The sequence below is a fragment of the Pongo pygmaeus genome, chromosome 8 (assembly GCF_028885625.2).
Source record: "Pongo pygmaeus isolate AG05252 chromosome 8, NHGRI_mPonPyg2-v2.0_pri, whole genome shotgun sequence".
Classification (NCBI taxonomy): domain Eukaryota; kingdom Metazoa; phylum Chordata; class Mammalia; order Primates; family Hominidae; genus Pongo; species Pongo pygmaeus.
This window is the reverse complement of record NC_072381.2, coordinates 20,157,107-20,180,162: the sequence shown is the minus strand read 5'-3', so window position 1 is coordinate 20,180,162 and position 23,056 is coordinate 20,157,107. Positions and strand designations below refer to the sequence as shown.

The following is a 23,056-nucleotide window of genomic DNA, read 5'->3' as shown; positions in this document are numbered from 1 at the left end:
GAAATATTTGTATTCTGAAGTATTTTTGACATAGAAAGATAAATGAATGCTTTCAGATTCCACTATCAGTGAACCAGAAAATAAAGATGATATTTCCAATTAATTTTGTACATAAGGATGATTGAAGCTTTTGAATATTAAAATGCTTAATAGGCAAATATTTTATTTTTATAGTTTATAAATAAATGACCAGATGTTTAGTTGTAATTCACATTTTAAACTAGAAACTTAAGCTCATTTATAGTAAAATACATATAACATACAAAGAGGGCCCGTGGTAAACGATGTATATGTCTATATTGTTAAACAACTTTCCATTTTTAAATTGTGCTGATCTTAGCAATAACATGAGACATTATCTTGACTTAATTTCAATGTTAAATTTGTGTCTGTGTGGAGAGAGATAGACAGATTTCAAGGAAATAAGGGAAATGGCAAAACAATGAAGTAAGATGAAAAGGATTGTGGTTTAAAGCATTTCCTTTATTTATTTGCACAGCATGGATTTACCATGAAAACATATCACTTTAATTTTGCCCACACTCAATGTGGGCAAAACATTCTTGAAACAGGTTCAAGAAGAATTTGTAAACACAAAAAGAACTGACAGTCAACAAAAGAGGCATCTTTGTGTTTCTACTTAAAACTCCCAGCCCAGGTCTATTTAGAATGGCCTGTAGTCAACTTTATTTAACCTGATGTGGTTTCCATTTTCCTTTCAAGCCTTCCATGGTTAAGAACATTTTTAAGATATGTAAGGCTGGCAAGCATCTGTCAAATAGGTCTATCTGATTATAATATCTGTCTAGTCAATCATGGAAGAGATCCATCAAAAGTCTATGGTTCAGAAGTCCTTGAAGCTGTTCTTAGCTTGATTCACTGCATCCTAGTGGATCCTTTTGTCTGGAAGTCTTTCCAACCACAGTGATTTAACAACTCAAATGATGTGTCTTGCACTGGCTCCATGTGTCTTTTTCCACTGCACCCATCCTAGTTCAGGCACTGTATCCCACAAGCAAGTATTCAAACAACTGGTAACTATTTTTTCTGCCTTCATCCCCCTTTACCCTAACCTGCCTTCCACCGACAGATCAGGTCAGATCTACTTCTCTAAGAAACCCAATGCTTGCTGGATGTCATCTAGATTTCTTCCTTTCTTTCCTTCCTTCTCTTTCTTTCTTTCTTTCTTCCTTCCTTCCTTCCTTCTTTCTTTCTTTTCTTTCTTTTTCTTTCTTTCTCTCTCTCTCTTTCTTTCGTCTTTCTTTCCTCTTTCTCTCTTTATTTTTTTTTGATAGAGTTTCACTCTTGTTGCCCAGGCTGAAGTGCAATGGCGTTATCTCGGCTGCCCACAACCTCCTCCTCCAGGGTTCAAGCGATTCTCCTGTCTCCGCCTCCTGAGTAGCTGGGATTACAGGCATGTGCCACCATGCCCGGCTAATTTTGTGTTTTCAGTAGAGATGGGGTTTCTCCACTTTAGGCAGTCTAGTCTCGAACTCTGGACCCCAGGTGATCCGCCCGCCTTGGCCTCCTAAAGTGCTGCCATTACAGGCATAAGCCACCACGCTCGGCCAGATTTCTAATGTTCAAAGTACTCCACATCACTCTTCCCAACTCCCCTTCACTAGACTCATTCCAACCCTCTCTTCAGGATAAACTAATTTACTTGACAGCCCTCCAAATATACCCAATATGGTCTCAGCACTGTCATTTGACTCAGCATCCCCTTGTCTGGAATGCCTCTTCCTTCTCCACTTCTTCTCAACTGCCTCTTTGCCTACTAAAATCCTACCTTCCTCGAAGGCCAATGCCAAAGATTATCACTTTCCCAGACTCTTCTTAATTGACTGGCCCAACTAGCATGATCTCCTTTTTCAGCAAGCTTCTGCTCTTTCAGCACTTGCAGTGAGCCTTCTCTATTGCTTGTTCACAGCATGCCTGTATTAGTCTTTTCTCATGGCATCCCCAAGACTGGGTAATTTATAAAGGAAACAGGTTTAATGGACTCACAGTTGTACATGGCTGGGGAGGCCTCACAATCATGGCAAAAGGCAAAGGAGGAGTAAAGGCATGTCTTACATGGTGGCAAGCAAGAGAGGGTGTGTGCAGGGGAACTCCCCTTTATAAAATCATCAGATCTCCTGAGACTTATTCACTAATCATGAGAACAGCACAGGAAAGACCTACCCCCATGATTCAATTACCTCCCACGTGGTCCCTGCCACAACATATGGGAATTATGGGAGCTACAGTTTAAGATGAGATTTGACTGGGGACACAGCGAAACCATATCAACACCCCTTCCTCTTTTTCGACTCTAAGCTCCTGAACTTAGCTTATCCTTCTCCGTATATAATGATGCATCTTGTGCTTTGTGTTTCGTAGGGGCTCAAGAAATACTGATTGAATGAAATGAACAAGGAAAGAGCAAGCAAGCTATGTATTTCGCTGGAACCTTTTACATGAGACTCAGGTTTCATTTTGAAGAAACCCAGGTCAATGTGTAGATTATCTTGGCTCTGCCTCTTTAAATAGAGCACAGATTGTTATATGCAAGTTGCATGCTAGTATGTTTTAAGTAGAGAAACAAAAGGAGTGTCTTTACGTTAGTGTTTTCTTCAAAGAAGATACAGATCATTCAGGACGCTAGAATTTTTTTCACTTTTTTTGAGGATCTTTACAAAGGAAAACGGCACTTTGAAATCACAATGATGATGTAGCCATCTGGTTGGGTTTGATCCTGCCAGCTCCACTACAGGAAATCTTACTTCATATTGGCTGAATTACTGACATGAGTTTTAAAGATAAAACATTTTTATGTGTTTTTCTCCTTCTTCCCTACCCCTGCATCATAAAGCCTATAGGGATATTCCCTGGCATTTTGCTTATTGCTTCTAGTAGCACTTGAAGATTAAAATATTTCTGACTTCTGAGATATACAATAAAGAATGATAATTACTTTCCTAGGATATCACTAATCTCTAAACTAACCGCCAAGCTTATGAAGAAAAATAAAATTTTAAAAATTTGAGCTGGATTTCAGCTTTTATTTGAAGACTCTCAAATGAATTGTCAATCAAAATAGGTAACACTCAAGGAAAAAAATGATCAAAGCTTATGTGCATATGGTTGTGTGGTTTTGTGTATATATGTGTGTAAGTGCATACATATGTAAATATATATTTTATATATATATATATATATATATATAGCAACTATATACATTAAAAGAAAATTTAAGATCACCAGCAGCTTCATTAAGCAGCCTTTCTTTCTAACTCTATTCCAATTTCTGCCATTTGGACAGTCTTACCATATTAAAATTTAGAAGAAAAGCAGAGGTGATCTAGGTTGAAAATTATTATACATACTTTTTTTGTCTGCTGAGAAGTTTTTCCAATAACAATACCCTTTCTTTGGTTTTATCTATACCTATGACTTTGTGATAAAACACAATGGTTTTCTCAATAAATATCCATCTTGAAATATAGAGTAAATTAAAAATAATAACTGCAGTCAAACTATAGATTACTTAAGATGAATGGGTAGAAAACCACTTACCCCCTGTTGCCACAGTGATTTCACGTAGGAAGTGGCCATAAAATGGAAAATCGAAGGACAGATTCACTCTCTGCAAAGAACAACACCAGAGAAAAAAATCAATAATGTGTAGCATAGTAAATGTGAAATGAAGAGCCTTTCTCTTAAAACAAAAATGATGCTTCTACTTTACCCCAAAATTATTGTAGTTCTCTTTTAAAACCTGAGTCCTCGGTGGTACTAAAGAATTTTTTTTTCCGGTAATTAAAGTTTTGAAGTATGTGAAAAGAATAAAGTTAACATCACCGCTGCATTTTAGTTGTCCACTGAATAATCAGTTCAGTCTTGATGATGAGAAACCTATTCTGAGGTTTTTTTTTAGTTTGACTAGTTCCCCCAAAATAGTAGAGCATGTTATGTCAAGATTCATTGGATTAAAAATCAAAATAGATTTTGTGTTACATTATTACATATTTAATTTGTTTTCCATACATCCCATAACGAAAAGCACTTTCACGGAAGAAGATATCTTGCACTGGTGGATCTATATCTGCAGAATTTTTTTTTTTTTTTGAGTCGGAGTTTCACTCTTTTGCCAAGGCTGGAGTGAAGTGATGCAATCTCGGCTCACTGAAACCTCTGCCCACCTGGGTTCAAACAATTCTCCTGCCTCAACCTCCCAAGCAGCTGGGATTACAGGCACCAGCCACCATGCCAGACTAATTTATTGTATTTTTAGTAGACATGGGGTTTCGCCATGTTGGCCAGGCTGGTCTCAAACTCCTGACCTTAGGTGATCCACCTGCCTCAGCCTCCCAAAGTGCTAGGATTACAGGCATGAGCCACCATGCCCGGCTGACCTCCAGACATTTTTATCTTCCAAATACAATCAGCTCTCCAAATTTAGCATATTGTGTCCACTCTTAGAAACACAAGAGTTGTAGGATAAATAATATTGGTTACCAGAGAGCTACTTTTACTTGGTTTGGAGTAAATTACAGAGACTTAGGGAGAAAGTTCCTAGATTGCACCCTTTGTTTTCCTAAAATGGGCCCATGAACTTTAGCTCTTAATATTTAACTTTATAGGTATATAGTGTCTATTTTTTAAAATAATATATATTAAAATGTTAAAACACAAAACATATTAAAAATCTTAATCTTTGTTATATGTTTGAAATGATATTAAGTAGATATATTATTATTAGGCAAGAAACAAGAGAAACACTAAAAGTAATGGCAAAAACCGCAATTACTTTTGCACCAACCTAATATAATACAGATGATCAACTGAAATAAAAGTATCCAGAGGGAAAGTAATTAGCTGGTTGAGAGCCCAACAGCACACATGTACAAATGACCTATAATAACAGGCTATTACATTAAAATTCCACAATTGCTATATTGTATCTCTCCCAATATACAAATTTTAAAAGTAGAAAAGTATATCTAGATTGAATTTAGCTTTTTCCAATTTTGCAAATAATTGCTTTTTTATAGCCATCACGATTTCTAATGTCTTATTTGGCATGAAATTAATCACTCAAAATTTAAAGCGACTTTCAATTAGGTTTTCTTTTTAATGCAAGCCTCATCTTTAAAAAAGGTTTATGATCACTTTTATTTTGTGCTGACTAACAGAAACAGCAAAACTCATTTTCATGGAGCTAACTGAAATAAGAGGTCACTAAGAACCCTAAAATGAAGTAAGGGTTCAATGGCAGGATCATTTATCTCAAAGATGTCAGGAATAATTTTATAAAAGCACTTGCTTATTATATTGTTTTCCATCATTCTAATTTATTTCCATGCTCATCAGTAAATTGGTAAAATTTACCTTATGCATTCTCACTTTCAGAGTCAGAGTTTGATTTAAACATATATCTCTAATGAACCCTATCAATTACCACCAAATATCAACCAAAAGGCTATGACATGAATTTCTCAGCCACTGCAAGTATTTAAATATGTTTTGAATTAGATTAAGATACATGGATACAGATATAAGTTAAAGACCTTTTCTTGAGGACAAATAGATCTTCAAAGGAAATTTGCAAATACATCAAGAATTCTGAAGAGCAACACCAGTGACTGAAATGCTCCCCTATTGAAATGACCAGTTTTCCTTAGTTACCATTATTGTCTGCTTCAGTCTGGTATGGAATCACGATGGCAATCCAGGAAGATACTGTCTGCTAGACAGTTGTGTAATCCATTCATTTCTTGCCAGTCACTACTGGTGCTCTTCTCCAAACATCAGTCACTATCATTGCAATAACTTCCTCAGAAGTGTCATGGCTCTACTTCTCTTTAAATTCATTCTCTATGCCAGGGCCTCAACTCCCAGGCCACAGGCCGTGGCCTGTTAGGAACTGGGCTACACAGCAGGAGGTGAGCAGCAGGCAACCCAGGGAAGCTTCGTCTGTATTTACAGCTGCTCCCCACAGCTTGCGTTACCACCTGAGCTCTGCCTCCTGTCAGATCAGCAGCGGCAGCATTAGATTTTCATAGGAGCGTGAGCCCTATTGTGAACTGCACGTGTGAGGGATCTAGGTTGTATGCTCCTTATGAGATCTAATGCCTGATGATCCATCACTGTCATCCATTACCCTCAGATGGGACCTTCTAGTTACAGGAAAACAAGCTCAGGACTCCCACTGTTTTTATATTATGGTGAGTTGTATAATCATTTCATTATATATCATAATGTAATAATAATAGAAATAAAGTGCACAATAAATGTAATGTGCTTGAATCATCCCAAAACCATCTCGTCCTACCCTCTGTGGAAAAACTGTCTTTCATGAAACTGGTTCCTGGTGCTAAAATGGTTGGGACTTGCTGCTCTATATTACCTAGCATATCACTCCCCCACTTGAAATCATTCAATCTAGAATTCCATTCTCACTGAGAGTCACACCAACATGGTGAACATGAGTTCTAGGGCACACCATGAACTAGTCCCTGCTACTTGACAACTTTTGCCCTCATACTGTCTGCTCCAGCCAGCCATAGGCAACATCTTTTAGTTCCTTGCACTTGCTACCCTTAGCTCTTGTCTGTGGTACATACACATGACATCCCTTCTGACAACAATATTCTCTCAACCTTGGTCAGTCATGGCTTCCATATTCTTTAAGTCTTGGCTTAGTTTGGATTACCCCTAAAGCCAATCTTGATATAAGGACTTAGGGGCAGACAGTTTATTTGGAACATGATCCCAGACGGCACTTGCTCAAGGAATTAGGAAAAGTGAGACAAGGAAAAGAGAAAAAAAAATAGCGGGTACAGTATTGGACATGTTATCATAATAGCTGGTTGGGCCTCAGTCCCCATGGACTGAGCAACAGTAGAGAAAAAAACAAAACAAACAAACAAAACAAAAACAAAAACAAAACAAAACAAAAAAATGCCTCAGAATCATTTCACTGGAGGTCAGGAGGCTGGGACATTCATCTTTCCAATCCTACAGGAAAGACTTTGTGATTAATTGGACTTAAAAGTTTGGAGTGAGTGAGAGACATCTGGAGGCAAGCACAGGTTTCTAAGATTTCTAGCTGGTTGACTGGTGAACCACAGTGTCACCAATTGACATTGTGAATTCAGGAAGAAGAGCTATTTTGGTTAGCTGTGAGTGAGAAACCTTGCTGTGTCACTAATTAGTTATGCATCCTTTAATTAAATAATCAATGACCCCAAACAGTATATAAAACAAAGGACTCTTCTGCAACCAAAGAGGCTAACAGAACCCTGGGCATTATCATAAAAAGCAATGTCAAAGAAAAAATCCCAGCACTTTTGGAGCCCAAGGTGGGCGGATCACGAGGTCAGGAGATTGAGACCATCCTGGGTAACACGGTGAAACCCTGTCTCTACAAAAAAAAAAAACAAAAAGTTAGCTGGGCGTGGTGGTAGGCGCCTGTAGTCCCAGCTACTCGGGAGGCTGAGGCCGGAGAATGGCATGAACCCGGGAGGTAGAGCTTGCAGTGAGCCAAGATCACGCCACTGCACTCCAGCCTGGGTGACAGAGCAAGACTCTGTCTCAAGCAAAAAAAAAAAAAAAAAGAAAAGAAATGTAATACTGAAACAATGGTGTAATTACTGCAGCTGAAACATTATGTGCTCTTGGATTTCATCCTCTAAGAAATATTTAACATGAAAGGAAAAAAAAAGATTCAAGAAAATGGTGGTGGGAAGATCCAATAAATGGATTAAGAATCTTGACAAAATAGAAAACAAAAGCTCAGAAGTAAAATATTAAAGAACATAAAAGGCATAAATAAAATTAACTGAATTTGCTAACTACTTTCTTAAAATCTATGGAAAACAGTTAACTATTCAAAAGAAGGGGGAATGGTAACTTTGAGACAAACAAAAGAAGTATTACAAATTTATGAAACATTTTTTGAAGACTTGGTCGAAGTGCACAGAGTCCAGGTGGTTTGCAGTAAATTTATGGCACCTACATCCATATATGACTGTGCCTTAAGGCCACATCTTGCTTTCCCAAAACATATCCCATTACAATTTCTGGAGGCAACAGACTATCAGACTCATTTGGGTCATACTCCTAGATTTCTGAGTGTGCCGACACCTTTTCTTGCCTTCTTTACATATTTTTCCTATGTTAATTGCTATCCATTTTCATACTAATTATTACAATCTCTGCTAATTCCTTTTTAATAACACAGGAATTATAATCCTAAATATACCCAACTCCCATTTGACTTGTTTGCCTATTTCTCAGTGGTATTGCAAGGATGAATTAATTAGTCAATGCCTCAAAACCTTCAATACAGAACCCTTCTAAAAAAGAGCTAAGAATCTGGAGTGGGCACATTTATAATCCTCGAAGCAATGTTTTCAAATGTCACTAATAAAAACTTCTTTTTGTTTTAGGACAGTTTCTTATATACCGTCATAAAGCCATACTTTTCTGACTCCCCAAGTCTTTTTATTTCAGCCTTATAAGAAATAATCCTGCTGAAAGCGGCTTGTAGGAAGAATATTAGTAGTCACTGTGGTTTTAATAATTGCTGAGCTCATGAGTTTACCAAAGCAAAGGATCAAAAGAATACAGTGAGCATCCACTTATTCAAGAATGAATTGATAAATTAACCATTAGTTTTTACACACATTATTTTAATATTCTATTTTTAATCATTCAAATAATTATGTTTGAGGGGCATATATTTGTCTCCTGAAACTCTCAAATAGGTGAGATGTTATTCTTATTGGTAAAGTGGTATTTATGATTTTTTTTCAAAAAACAATTTCAAATATAAGATCAAATAAATATTGAGTCACATTATTTTCAGTTTATTTATGTCAAGTATTAACTTTGGGAAGAGTTGTAAAATATAAGAAAAATTATATTTGTTTTATTTACTTAAATATTTCTAGTATATTGGTTTATTTCCAGTAAGATTTACTACATACATACTACATACATCTCTAATACATAAAAATGATTCAATAAACACCATATATCTATGATAAATTTAACTGGGATGTGATATTTTCTTCCCAGATACATGTAAAAATTTATTAACTTTATTGAAACTGTATAAGGTCCACATAAAATTTATTCACCTATAAATGCTTAGAATAGATTATTGTTGTCTTGCTCCTTTACCCATCATAAAACACACATTTTATAATCTTCTTTTAATGGAAGTATATGGAACTGTATTTTTAAATATTTAATCACCCTTTCCAAATTATTGAATGCTTTAGCATGGTTTTGGAGTTGCAGAGACCTGAAATTACATTTCAGCTTTGGTACTTAGTAACAGCACAATTTCATACATTATTTAACCTTTTTAATGTTTTTAATTTATTTTTTATTATTTATTTATTTATTGAGATGGAGTCTCGCTCTGCCACCAGGCTGGAATGCAATGGGGCGATCTCGGCTCACTGAAACCTCTGCCTCCCAAGTTCGAGTGTTTCTTCTGCCTCAGCCTCCCTAGTAGCTGGGACTATAGGCATGTGCCACCACACTCAGCTAATTTTTGTGTTTTTAGTAGAGACGGGCTTTCACCATGCTGGCCAGGATGGCCTTGTTCTCTTGACCTCGTGATCCGCCCACCTCGGCCTCCCAAAGTGCTGGGATTACAGGCATGAGCCACCGCGCCCAGCCTATTTAAACTTTTAAAGCCACAATTTGCTCATCCGTAAAGTCAAGACACATCTTCAAAAGGTTATCATAAGGATCAAATGAACAAATAATACCTGGACCATCATAAGCACTGAATCAATGAAGTATAACAATATACTGTGTACATGAAGGTGTCTAGCAACAGTTCTTTAAAACTAGTTTCCTAAACAAGCATAGCTCCTTATTTGATTCCTAATAAATAGCTGAACATTATTTATGTTCTTTCAAATACACCAGTGCATGATCACAGCTCTTAAAGAATTAAACCAATTCTGGTAAATTGTTTTTCTAATAAAATCGGTATCGCAATTAGACATGTTTCTAGGCAATGCTATATTAAAATAATCATAAGTATTGTATATGCAGGTATTAAAAGAATGAAATTAACATTTAATATATCAGACATTATGCTAAGTATCTTGCCTGAAGTTAGCAAGAGTGAATGCTAAAATCAGTAGATAGAAGGATAATGAGAAGCAGGACATTTGTATAGTCTCAAAGCACCTTTCAACAAGATTTTTTTTAATTACAAAAGGAAAAAATGGTAGCTTTAGAGTGAAAAGACAAAACCTGGTAGGTATCACCTTAACCAGGTAATCAAAATTAACCTCACCACTAATGAGACATACTGTCATCATGTACCTCATGATATGATGCACAAGGAAGGACAAAATATCATCCCCATCATAGTATTGCCAAAAACAGAGACCTACATTTAATCATAAAGCAAGAGTAGACACTCAAAATCTGGGACATTGTACAGAATAACTGGCCAATACTCTTTAAGAGTGTCAAGTTCATGAAAGACAAAGACTGAGGAATTCTTACAGATTGAAGGAGGCTAGAATATTTGACAAATAAATGCTCTATGAGGCTAGAATATTTGACAAATAAATGCTCTATGGGTCCTAGGTTGGATCTTGAATAAGAAAAAATAATTTGCCGACAATTAGCAAAATTGGAATAAATCCCATGGATTAGTTAAGAGTATAGTACCAATGCGAATTTGTTGATGTTGTCAATGGTACCACGAGTATATAAGGTGTTAAAATTTATGGCACTAGGTGAAATCTACATGGAAAGTCTTTAAAAATTTTTTGCAAGTTTTTTATAAGTCTGAAATTATTTCAAAACAAAATTTTACAAAAATAAAGGATGAGTGATAAATTCAAATCACCAGTAGGCGTTAGAGCTAAGACTTCAATCCAAACGTGCTGGGCTCCAAAACCCTGCATCTTGACAACTGTATAATTTCTATATTTCTTCTTTTATACTACGTGATTCATCTCCTACCTGTTATAAGCTTTCAGTGACTCTGTTTTCTACCTGGAATCTTTAATATTGTCAGTCTTTTGCTCTTGGTAGACACAGCAACATAATTTTCTCTAAAATTTAGTAATAGTAAAACATCATTTGAAAGCACCTAGACACATGAGGCCAGAGACACAAAAGAGAGAAAATTTGAGAAAGGCACAGAGCAGTCTAATCAAATCAAATGCACCAAATAACAGGGACTAGGCTAACAGAACACCAAACTGGGCTGAGCCCTTGCACCATCGGCAACACCTGGGCCTAGGTACAACAGCGGGCCCCTGCTCGCCCAGTGACCAGCCCAGCCTCAATGACTTCTGTGTGTGTGTGTGTGTGTGTGTGTGTTTTTTGACATTCCAGGATCAGATGTTTTCATTTCTTACCCTCTAAGTACAGTTCCAGGAGCCTGTCTTCTAAATATATAAAACATTTACTTTCTTTTTTAAAATTCTCAATGGTAATAGTCATTTCGTGCTTTATTCCCCTATTAAACTGAAATAACTTTGCTTATAAAAGTAATATAGGCCAGGTACGGTGGCTCACACTTGTAATCCCAATGCTTTGGGAGGCAGGAGGATCACTTGAGGCTAGGAGTTTGACACCAGCCTGGGCAAAATAGCAAGACCCTGTCTCTACAAAAACAAAAAAGAATTAGCCAGGCATGTTGGCCTGCAATCCCAGCTACTGGGGAGGCTGAGGCAGGAGGATTGTTTGAGCCTAGGAGATCCAGGCTGCAATGAGCTGTGATCACACCACTGCAATCCAGCCTGGGTGACAGAGCAAGACCATGTCTCTAAAAATATAAAAAATAAAAGTAATACAAACTAAAAAGTGGTTGACAGAAAAAAGTTAAAATTGATAGGTTTTCACAACAAGCAAATATCAAAGATGGAAAATAAAATATGGAGAGGCATATATTTGAATAAGAGCATTGCAAACTTCCTTGTCATACTCTAAAGTAAGATCCTGCTTCCAGACCATAAGTGAGCCTAGTGTATCCCAAGACAAAATAACATAGTGGGCCAGATAACTAATAATGCTTTTACCATGTAGAATTTTTTTAAATGGGATTTTAACCATTCTCATACTCTGGGAGGAGTTGACAGACATAGGTCATTAATCCAGTCCCTGAAAACTCTGGCAACCTAAGTAAAAGATCAAAATGTTCATGGAAAGGGGCTGATCAATACACAAATATACAAACAGAGAACTGGCCACTTCTTTCAGAATAAAGTCCATCAATTGAATTGATTTTCTGAGTTAGAAATTCTAACCTCTTCAGCACTTTTTTCATAGCAGAACTTAGAACTTAATTAATCCTGGCTATTGAATGGCACTCTTCAAGGGAATATTCATAAACTGGAAAACAAAATGCAAACATTTTCAATTAGCTGACGCTGGTGCACACGAACTTGAGAATAAGTGAGCAATCATCATATCTTTCGACCTCTCTCACTGCATGGTTCCCAGCAAACACGTGGCTATAGTAGCTTGCCTGTACTTGCAAACGCTGAGAATTATTCATATTAGTTATGGGATATTTACAACTCAGGCAGATTTCAGAGAGTCCAGCTGTTCAGGGATACAGAGAGAGTGTGACAGGATTTTATAAAGAACACTTCAAGGAAACATGGGGTTTGGGTGAGAGCCAGAAGAAATTGCTTCTAGATTTTTCATGCTACCCTAGAAGCAAGTCAAGAGAGTTCTCCAAGCTTCTCAAACCTCGAGGTGCAAATGAGTCACCTAGGGTTCTTGTTACACTTCAGATCCAGATTCAGGGGGCTGAAATCCTGCATTTCTAGTAAGCTGCTGGTGCTTCTGATACTGCCCCCTGAAACCCACTTTGACTAACAAAGCTCTGTTATATAAGTCGCCTTTGAAACTCCAAAACCATTGCTGTAAGGAAACCTTGGCAAGAGTGAAATAGGTTAAAAGGATGAAGAGACTTGTTTCTGGAAAACATAATCTCACTTTACCTGGTAGCACTTGTACGCCCAAAATTTTCCATTGACAGAACTGAAATCTAGAGGTTCCTGCTAGCCAAGTGTCTTTAAAACTACGATTTGCAAAACCTGAAGGTTGTGATGTTTTTGTGACATCCTTGACCAATGATCCTCAAACAGGGCAAGACAAAAAAATATTTAGTTGTGTTCATCGTTCAGATAATGGAAAGATCCTTCCTTTTCTCAGTTGCTAACAATCTGCCTTTCAGAGAACAAACTCCCTAATTTCCAGTCAGTGGAAAATGACTGTTTTAAAGGTAAGTGTTTGCATAATAATTATTATTATAGACGTAACAGATATCTTGGACACTATGCCAGGTATTGCTTTAAGCATTGTATAAATGCTAAATTATTTAGTCCTAATGACAACCTTAGGAGGTAAGTGCTGTTATTACTTCCATTTAATAGATGGGGAAGTAATTAAGAATTTAATGCTCAATGTTAAACCTCACAGTTGGCAAAGTGAGGACTCAAATCCAGGCAGTCTGGTTCCAAGTCCATGTGTGTTGACACTGCTTCAAGCTGCCACTCCACTAACATGTTAGGATGAAATGTTCCTAACACACAGAAATGATGAATCCTCTAGGTGATGGGTACCCTAAATGCTCCAACTTGATCATTACACATTCTATGCATGTAACAAAATATCACCTGTACCCCATAAATATGTAAAATATTATGTACCAGTTAGAAAATATTTGGAATTCAGTGGGTAAAGTTCATGAGCGAAGTGACTAAATAATTCAAAATTCAATTGCTGATTGAAATTGAAATTTAGACCAAGTTCAATTTTAATTCTTCATTCTCCTTTGTTTTCTCTTTTTTTAAAAGAAAAAAATTATTTGGAAATAATCTCAAATGAAAGAATAGTTACAAAAAATAATACAAAGAGCCCCCCACATCTTTTTTTTTAATGCAGATTCATGTTTTCCATTTTGCCACATTTATCAACTTTCTGATGTTTTTCAAAAACTAAGTATATTGATGCTTCTCAACACAGCGTCCGAGAGTTGCTCCCTTATGACTTCCTTTTTGCATCCTACAGTTTAGCCCACATGGAATCAAGACTAGTGTGCTTCACCTTGGCCCAGTTATTAAACTTGAACCTTACTTGGCATTTCTTTTCAGACAGATGCTGCAGGGTAGGAAATTTCTGGCAATTTATCATTAAAAGAGAGTGGCTAATAGGGTTTCACTTCTAGTCCCGTTGGCATTTTAACAGAGCACCTCTAGCAAAATGAGAAAAAAAGATGCCTATTCTCTGGGGCTGGGAATTCCAGGCACACTAGACATTCTGATGGGAATGCAGTTTATAAACCTGGCCATTTTGCGTAGGGTATTATCCATCCATCACCTAAGTACCTAAGTGATATGCTATAATTAGGTAGAAAAGAACAGACAAAAATAAAGATATTGGGACCAGGTATAAAAAATATTTTTAAAATATACTGAAATACTAACCTACCCAGGAAAACTCAATCCTCAAACACAATCTTTTATAATTTAAGGTTTTTCACAAGAATTAAGATTATTTACTTTCAGATGTGTTTACTCTAAAAAAAATTATATTCCATTTACAGTTTGCTAAGTTTTCTGTTATGAAACCTTTTCTTTCAAAGGAGTCATGTAAAATCTTTATCATTTAATAACTTTAGGATGAGAATATGTTTTACACTCATGTTATCTAAAATTAAACCATCATAAGTCTTCATAGGCTCCTGAAGAGATGGCAGAAAATATGATAAGAAATAAGTTAGAAAAGAGAAGCTCAGGTGAAAGGCAGAGTAAATACCTGCCTTGTTTATTGCACCTGAGACATGGTTGAGGGGTCTCCCTTTTAGCAGCCTTTATGATTATAAAAGTTTAATATGAAACCTTCTAACAAGGTTTATCAGAAACCTAAAATGTTTGCCTCACTCGTGACTTTAAAAGGTGAATAGATATTTATCTATCTAGAATTATTTTATAGACTTCACTGGTAATAGAGAATGTATTCTATTACCTTTCACGGCTAATTTTATGTAAAAGAATGGTGCTCATCCTCCACTAAAGACCCAAGATGAAGAAATAAGATTAAATTGTAATGAAATAGGAACTCAAATATGATCTGTCAAATAAGAAGGCAACTTCTTGCTTTGGGAAGCTAAGATTTGTTATATGCAAAAGAAATGGATCAGTCTGAATTTCTTAAGGCAGCTGTCCTCAAGGCTCTCCAAAGTCCTTTCCATGTCTAAAATTTGGTTCCTAGATTCAGGAAGAATAGCAAGGGTAGATGAAATTATTAGTAATATGCATGTATTTATGTAATTACGTCAGTAAAAGGAGTTGGTTAACTTCAGCATATTAGGTGGTCTTAAGGAATTTTTAATCTGTCGTAAGTGCCATCAGCAGGACAGGGTTAGATTGTTCCATGTACGTATTGGCTTCCAGGCTGGTGGACCAGCTCATTTCCCAGGCGTGCAGAGAAATACAACTCAGCCACTCTAATCATGTTAGTTTTGTGCAATGAAAAAGAGTCAGGCCCTGGAATAGTACTTGGGACAAAGGGGATTAACCTCAAGTTTGGTAAGTGACCTAAGTATAATTCAAGTAAAATGAATTAACGGTAGAATTTGTTAAACTACATAAGTAACTATAAAGTGCCATAAAATCTCATTTGAATATATTGTATGTGGTAGGCAGGACAGACATTACTATCACAACTACTTAGTACAGGATGAAATTGACAGGGAATTTAGGGATTTGCCCAAAGTCTCATAGTTGTAATATAGTTGAATTTGGATCTGATGATGCCAAATTCTGTGCTTTTGAATCCCTATTATTTTTTAAACAAATTAATCTATGATTACTTTGGTATGTACATCTGTTTCTTAGGAAGTTGAAGACTAGGACACATCTTTTAAATATCCAAGGAGAATTCCTTTAATATTTTATAACTATATGAATGTTCTGAGTATTTAGAATTTGATTAGAGCAAAAATATGAATAGTATTGAATAAAATATTACATTATGTCCAGTATATTTCTTCCTTTATGTATGTAAAAGACTTTATTAAACTGAAATTAAGCTAAGGAGACATGTGCAGATACAACTTATCCCAGTCTGTTATCAAACTTGAGGAAAATCCTACAAGCAAAGACAAGTAAGACCAGGTTGATAAACTTGTGTCTCACTTGAATTGAAGCAACTCAAAAGACAGAATGCAGCAAGTTTATTCAACCAGTCAAACGTAAGAGTAAATAAAAAGCAACCTATTGTTTGACATTATGAACAGAACTCAGGCAAAAATGTGCAGTCTAGATAATAGCCTAATAGAGAAAGTAAATTAAACTGCCTTTCAATTTAATCATTTTGAAAAATGAGCACTTATCAACAGATTTTTTGATGCAAAGAAAAAAATAAATATGTCCAATATGAAAAACCAACTTAGTAAAGTCGCCATAAACAGCAAAATTTAGTTATCCCAACATAAACATTATGCAAATATGAGACCCACGGTAATGCCAGCTGAAGCAATGAGTTATTTTCCTGAAGGGAACAAAAGAACCCTCCAGAAAACTTAATTTTTTAAATGAAATTTTCTATGTATATTCAAGTAGTCAGAAATGTCATCAAGGACAGTTCAATATAAAAATTTTAAACAATCAACACATAAAAAGTCACACAAGTTTCATCAAAAACCTTACCTGCATTATGACAGATATAGAGTGAGATAGACAGAGAACAGCACTTCAACCATTTCATTTTGCTGGTGTTTTATATTTAAAGAATCAATCTTCCTACCAACATATAGAAAGATAAAAAAATATTTAAGCCAGAGTATGTTTATGTCTGGCAAACAGTATATTGGCAATTGTTTGGCAAAAATATATACATAGAAAGATATAAATAGAAATATATAGATCTATCAGTCATCTTTACCTATCTATCCATCCATCTATCTTTTTTTTAATTATACTTTAAGTTTTAGGGTACATGTGCACAACGTGAAGTTTAGTTACATGTGTATACATGTGCCATGTTGGTGTGCTGCACCCATCAACTCGTCATTTAACATTAGGTATATCTCCTAATGCTATCCCTCTTCCCTCCCCCAACCCCACAACAGGCCCCGGTGTGTGATGTTCCCCTTCCTGTGTCCATGTGTTCTCATTGTTCACTTCCCACCTATGAGTGAGAACATGCGGTGTTTGGTTTTTTGTCCTTGCAATAGTTTGCTGAGAATGGTTTCCAGCTTCATCCATGTCCCTACAAAGGACATGAACTCACATCCATCTATTAATATATCTGTCTACCTAGCTATCTTTCCATCTACCCATCCATCTATCCTATACCTATATCTCTATCCGTTCTTCCATCCATCATCCATCCATCCATCTGTCCATCCATCCATCCATCCATCCATCCATCCATCCATCCATATTTACGCATCTACAAATTTATCTATCTGAGAGAGACTCTTAGAGAGACTCAGGTATTAACTTACCCGGGAATGACAAGATGCTAAGTCAGTTTAGCAAGACTCCCCACCCTTGATATCTGACCATTCTCAATACCGATCAAACCCTCATCCCCCACCCTTGCTATCTAATCACCCTGACCCTCCCTCAGTAAAAATCCTAACAACTCAGTTTAGGCACAATCACCACTTACTTCTCACATCTGACGCCCTCCACTGACGCCCACTCTGCTCTTGGCCAAATTTTCCATCTTGCTCATGCTACATTCAGAACTGAGCCCAGTTCTACATCAAGGTTCTTTCCCTCATTGCAATAGCCCTAAATACAATCTGGGTTTAATGCTTTAACTACTTTCTTTGACAGGGGTTATTATTTTTTTGTTGTAAAGAATTAGAACTCTCAAACAATAATACTCAGGAACTGTATGGTTTTGTTGAAGTTTTCAGTGTTCTTTTATAACTATTTCATTTTTATTCTCCACACCACACTATGAGGCAGTAAAGGCAGGCATTTTTACCCCCTTTCTTCCAGGTTACAAAATTGAGGTGCAAAGAGGCCAGAATCCACAAAAATAAGTGTTGGAGCTAAGGTCTCCTAACTTCAAACACTGGACTGCTTCCACCAGGACAGAGATATATCTGTAGGAGTTGTGAATCAGAATGTCATCAACTGTCATTTCAGAAGACAAAATAATTCTAATATGTCTGGCAGTTGAATCAAACTCTGTGTCCAGAAATAAATTAAATAATATGGATGTAGAAATATAGAGGAAAATCACAAAAATGTGGAATTTGAAATGTCTACCAAGAGGGAAAATAACAAGTCCAAGCTGGTTTCTAGGTTTATAGTCAGAAGCTTTTAGATTTGCAACCTGAAAACTGTGTGGCTCTGAATGAAGGAAAAAATACCCAGATAACTGAGAATTTTAATATAAAGTGCCTGCCTCATTGATTACCATATGGTAGGAACTCATACCACTTCTTCACTTTGCTTTATCTAGAAAGACATGGTCTTTGCCTTAATTTGTCAACTGCAAAACTTAGGTTTTAGCATCTGCTTATTTTGCAATGATTTAAGAAATGTTATTTAAACAAAAATGACAATGGAGAGATTTGAAAGCACATGTAATCAAATTCCAGTATACACATATGTCATATAAATACTAATGATTATGGTTGAGATGATAAAAGGAAAGAGATACCAATGTATTTGGGCATGTCAAATATGTGAATTAAATGATTTCTAAGTTTTATTCTGCTCTGAAATTAGAAGATATTATTGTGGATGGGAGAAAAGGAAAAACTTACTTTATTTCCACCCTCCTCCTCTTTCAAGAATATTATCTAAGATTCCAAAATAGTGTTTGGACCACATTTATATGCAGTGATGGTAAAGGGGGAAATATTTCTTTTAAAAAATAATGTTCCTAGGTAAAACATCTCTTGTACCCTCCTTTCTTCCATTTCAAGAAGGAAGGAAGTGTGTGGGAAGTTGCTTCTTCTGGGAGGGTCAACATTCTTGCCTTCTCACTCTACCTCTTGGTTACTCAGGGCTAAATCGTTAGCCCTCTGGCCCTGGGACTATCCCTAGCTAAATCTTTCTTTTCTTTTTTTCTTTCTTTCTTTCTTTTTTTTTTTTTTTTTTGCATAATTTGTTGACAGAATATATATTCTTGGGCATGCAAATTACATGAACTAGTGATAAGATTCGAGAAACTCCCTTCTTCCCCTTGGAGCTTAAATTTAAATCCTGTTTCCAGCCAAATTACCAGAGAGCTTTTTATGTCAAGGAGAACGGGAGCAAAGCTAATTAATAAGGTGGATTCGTGTTTGCCATTTTCCATTTTCCCTTGTGCTTAACCACCTCAGTAACATGAAGTATGTGTTTGTGTGTTGCATGTGGACGTGTATGTGGGCATTACTCAGCCCCCTGGTCATAATATTACATTAATATTAAAATTTTGTAATCTTTTGTAACTGCTTGATTTTATTCTCAGAAAGGCACAATGGAAATGAAAGAGAGAACCAGACAGGATTGGAAAGGTAGAAAGGCCAGTTGAGGAAATACTAAAATATGGATTACTCTATACAATTTGGAAAGCTCAGGCTAATATTTAGTAATCGCATTTATGAAAAAAGAATGTAGGGAATTTAAAAAATATTCTAGCGAATAAATTTATAAGATCTAGGCTGTAAAGCTTATTTAAATGAAGGAGTTCACGTAGCATTTTTTTTTCAAATGGAAACTAGTTAATATTACCAATCTTGTTGTTATAAATGGAAGTGTGTGTCAGTGTGTTTTAATTGTATGTGTGATCATGTGTGCGGTGTGTGTGTGTGTGTTCTGTTGAGAGTGATAACAAAGTAGATACAGGACCCCAATGTCTTCTTTATTTCCATAAATAAAGTTTTACTGGAACACAACCATGTCTGTTCATTTACATATTGTCTATGGCTATTGAGCTATAACAGTAGAGTTGAGTAGTTGTGACAGAGACCATAAGGCCTGTAACAACTAAAATATTATCTGGCCCTCTTGAGAAACAGGTTGCTAAACCCTGCTATAGAGTCCAAGCATGGTCCCTGGATTAGTGGCATGAGCATGACCTTGGAATTTGTCAGAAATGCAAATTTTCTGGCCCATCCTAGACCTACCAAATAAGAGATTTGTTTTTTATACTAATAAATAAAAGCACAAGAGAGCAAAAGACTGTGGCTAGCAAAGCTCTGTGCTGAGTCAGCCTTGCATGAAACATATGAAGTAAAAACTATAATGATGGAATCAGATCTGACAAGACAGAGGCCAAACATATTCAAAATTAAGAGAAAGAGTATTAAAAATAGGGTTTATACCTCCACTGTCATTAACAATGAATCCAACCCCAAGTGTATATTGCGTCTTGAGATACAATATAACCATAATAGCACATATATATATATATATATAACCTTTATTTTAGGGTCAGCAGTACGTGTGAAAGTTTGTTACACAGGTGAACTCATGTTATAGGAATTTGTTGTATGGATTCTTTCATCACCCAAATATTAAGTCTAGCAACCAATAGTTACCTTTTCTGCTCCTCTCCCTCCTCCCACCTCCACCCTTAAGTAGACTCCAGTGTCTGTTTTTCCCTACTTTGTGTTCATAACTTCTCATAATTTAGCTCCACTTATAAGTGAGAACGTGGTGTATTTGGTTCCTGTTCCTGTGTTAGTTTGCTAAGGATAATGGCCTCCAGTTCCATCCATGTTCCCACAAAAGATATGATCTTGTTCTTTTTATATGGCTGCATAGTATTCCATAGTGTATATGTACCACATTTTCTTTATCCAATCTGTCATTGATGGGCATTTAGGTTGATTCCATGTCTTTGCTTTTGTGAATAGTGCTGCAATAAACATTCACGTGTGTGTCTTTATGGTAGAATGATTTATATTCTTCTGGCTATATACCCAGTAATAGGATTGCTGAGTTGAATGGTATTTCTGTCTTTAGGTCTTTGAGGAACCGCCATACTTCTTTCCACAATGGTTGAACTAATTTACACCATCATCAACAGTGTATAAGTGTTCCCTTTAATCTGCAACCTCACCGGCATCTGTTTTCTTTTTTTTACTTTTTAATAACAGCCATTCTAATAGGTGTGAAATGATATCTCACTGGGGTTTTGTTTTGCATTTCTGTAACCATCAGTGATATTGAGCTTTTTTTCATATGCTTATTGGCTGCATGTATGTCTTCTTTTGAAAATTGTCTTTTCATGTCTTTGCCCACTCTTTAATGGGTTTTTTTTCTTGTAAATTTGTTTAAGTTCCATATAGAGGCTGGATATTATTAGACCTTTGTCAGATGCATAGCTTGCAAATATTTTCTCCCATTCTGTAGGTTGTCTCTTTACTCTGTTGATAGTTTCTTTTGCTGTGCAGAAGCTCTTTAGTTTAATTAGATCCCACTTGTTGATTTCTGCTTTCATTGTGATTGCATTTGGTGTCTTTGTCGTAAAATCTTTGCCTGATACTATGTCCAGAATGGTATTGCCTAGGTTGTCTTCCAGGGTTTGTATAGTTTTGGGTTTTACATCTAAGTCTTTAATCCATCTCGAATTGATTTTTTGTATATGGTGTAAGGAAGGGATCCAGCTTCAATCTGCTGTATATGGCTAGCCAGTTTTCCTAGCACCATTTATGGAATAAGGAGTCTTTTCTCCATTGCTTGTTTTTGTCAGGTTTGTTGAAGGTCAGATGGTCATAGGTATGTGGCTTTATTTCTGGGCTCTCTATTCTGTTCCATTGGTCTGTGTGACTGTTTTTGTACCAGTAACATGCTGTTTTGGTTACTTCAATCCTGCAGTATTATTTGAAGTTGGGCAGTGTGATGCTTCCAGCTTTGTTCCTTTTGTTTAGAATTGCCTTGGCTATTTGGGCTCTTTTTTGGTTCCATATGAATTTTAAATAAATTTTTCTACTTCTACAAAGAATGTCATTGGTAGTTTGATAGGAATAGCATTGAATCTGTAAATTGCTTTGGGCAGTATGGCCATTTTAATGATATTCATTCTTCCTATCCATGAGCATGAGATGTTTTTTTCCATTTGTGTCTTCTCTGATTTCTTTGAGCAGTGTTGTGTAATTCTCATTGTAGAGATTTTTCACTTCCCTGGTTAGCTGTATTACTAGGTATTTTACTGTTTTTGTGGCAATTGTGAATGAGATTGCCTTCCCGATTTGACTCTTGGTGTGGCTGTTGGTGGTGTATAGGAATGCCTGTGATTTCTGAACATTGATTTTGTATCCTGAAACTTGCTGAAGTTGTTTATCAGCTAAAGGAGTTTTTGGGCCTAGACTATGGGGTTCTCTAGATATAGAATCATGTCATCTGAAAACAGGGATAGTTTTACTTCCTCTCTACCTATTTGGATGCTCTTTATTTCTTTGTCTTGCTTGATTGCTCTGGCTAGGACTTCCCATACTATGTTGAATAAGAATGATGAGAGAGGGCATCCTTGTGTTGTGCCAGTTTTCAAGGGGAATGTTTCAGCTTTTGCCCATTCAGTATAATGTTAGCTGTGGGTTTGTCATAGATGGCTCTTATTACTTTGAGGTATGTTCCTTCCACGCCTAGTTTCTTGAGTGGTTTTAACATGAAGGGTGTTTAATTTTGTTGATAGCTTTTTCTACCAATTTCTAACTCTGAAGAAATGTTTGTTAATGGCTTAAATACTCATGGATAACCAAGAACCCAAGCTATGACAATGGCAGAGTATCTAAAATAAAAGCCTCTAACGATTGTATATATTTAACAATCAACATAAAGAGCACCAGGTAAGTTACAACCAGAAGTTCAAGTCCTTCCATTTATGTTTGAGGCGACCTCAAGTGTTAAAAGCAACAAACAATGTCACTGCCACACTAACAATAAGAAAAAAAATGGACTGTCTACAGTGTTATCATTTTTCATGAGATAATCAGGGAGCTGTCACAGGCAACCAAATACAACCTATTGCAAAGAGAACAGGCTTCTTTAAGGAGAGGCAGGACACAAACTGTCTTACCTTGGGGGACAGTACAGAGGAGACAGATGGTAGC

At 36.3% G+C, this 23,056-nt stretch overlaps 1 protein-coding gene across 1 annotated transcript in view; it reads right to left on the bottom strand.

Annotated features, from left to right (window-relative positions):
* The window catches only part of PLXDC2 (plexin domain containing 2), a 479,884-nt gene that overhangs the window by 220,260 nt on the left and 236,568 nt on the right, over nucleotides 1-23,056 (bottom strand). Inside the window, exon 4 of the mRNA XM_054503208.2 lies at nucleotides 3,559-3,628. Coding sequence (XP_054359183.1) covers nucleotides 3,559-3,628 — 70 coding nt within the window. The remainder of the gene's footprint in view (nucleotides 1-3,558; nucleotides 3,629-23,056) is intronic.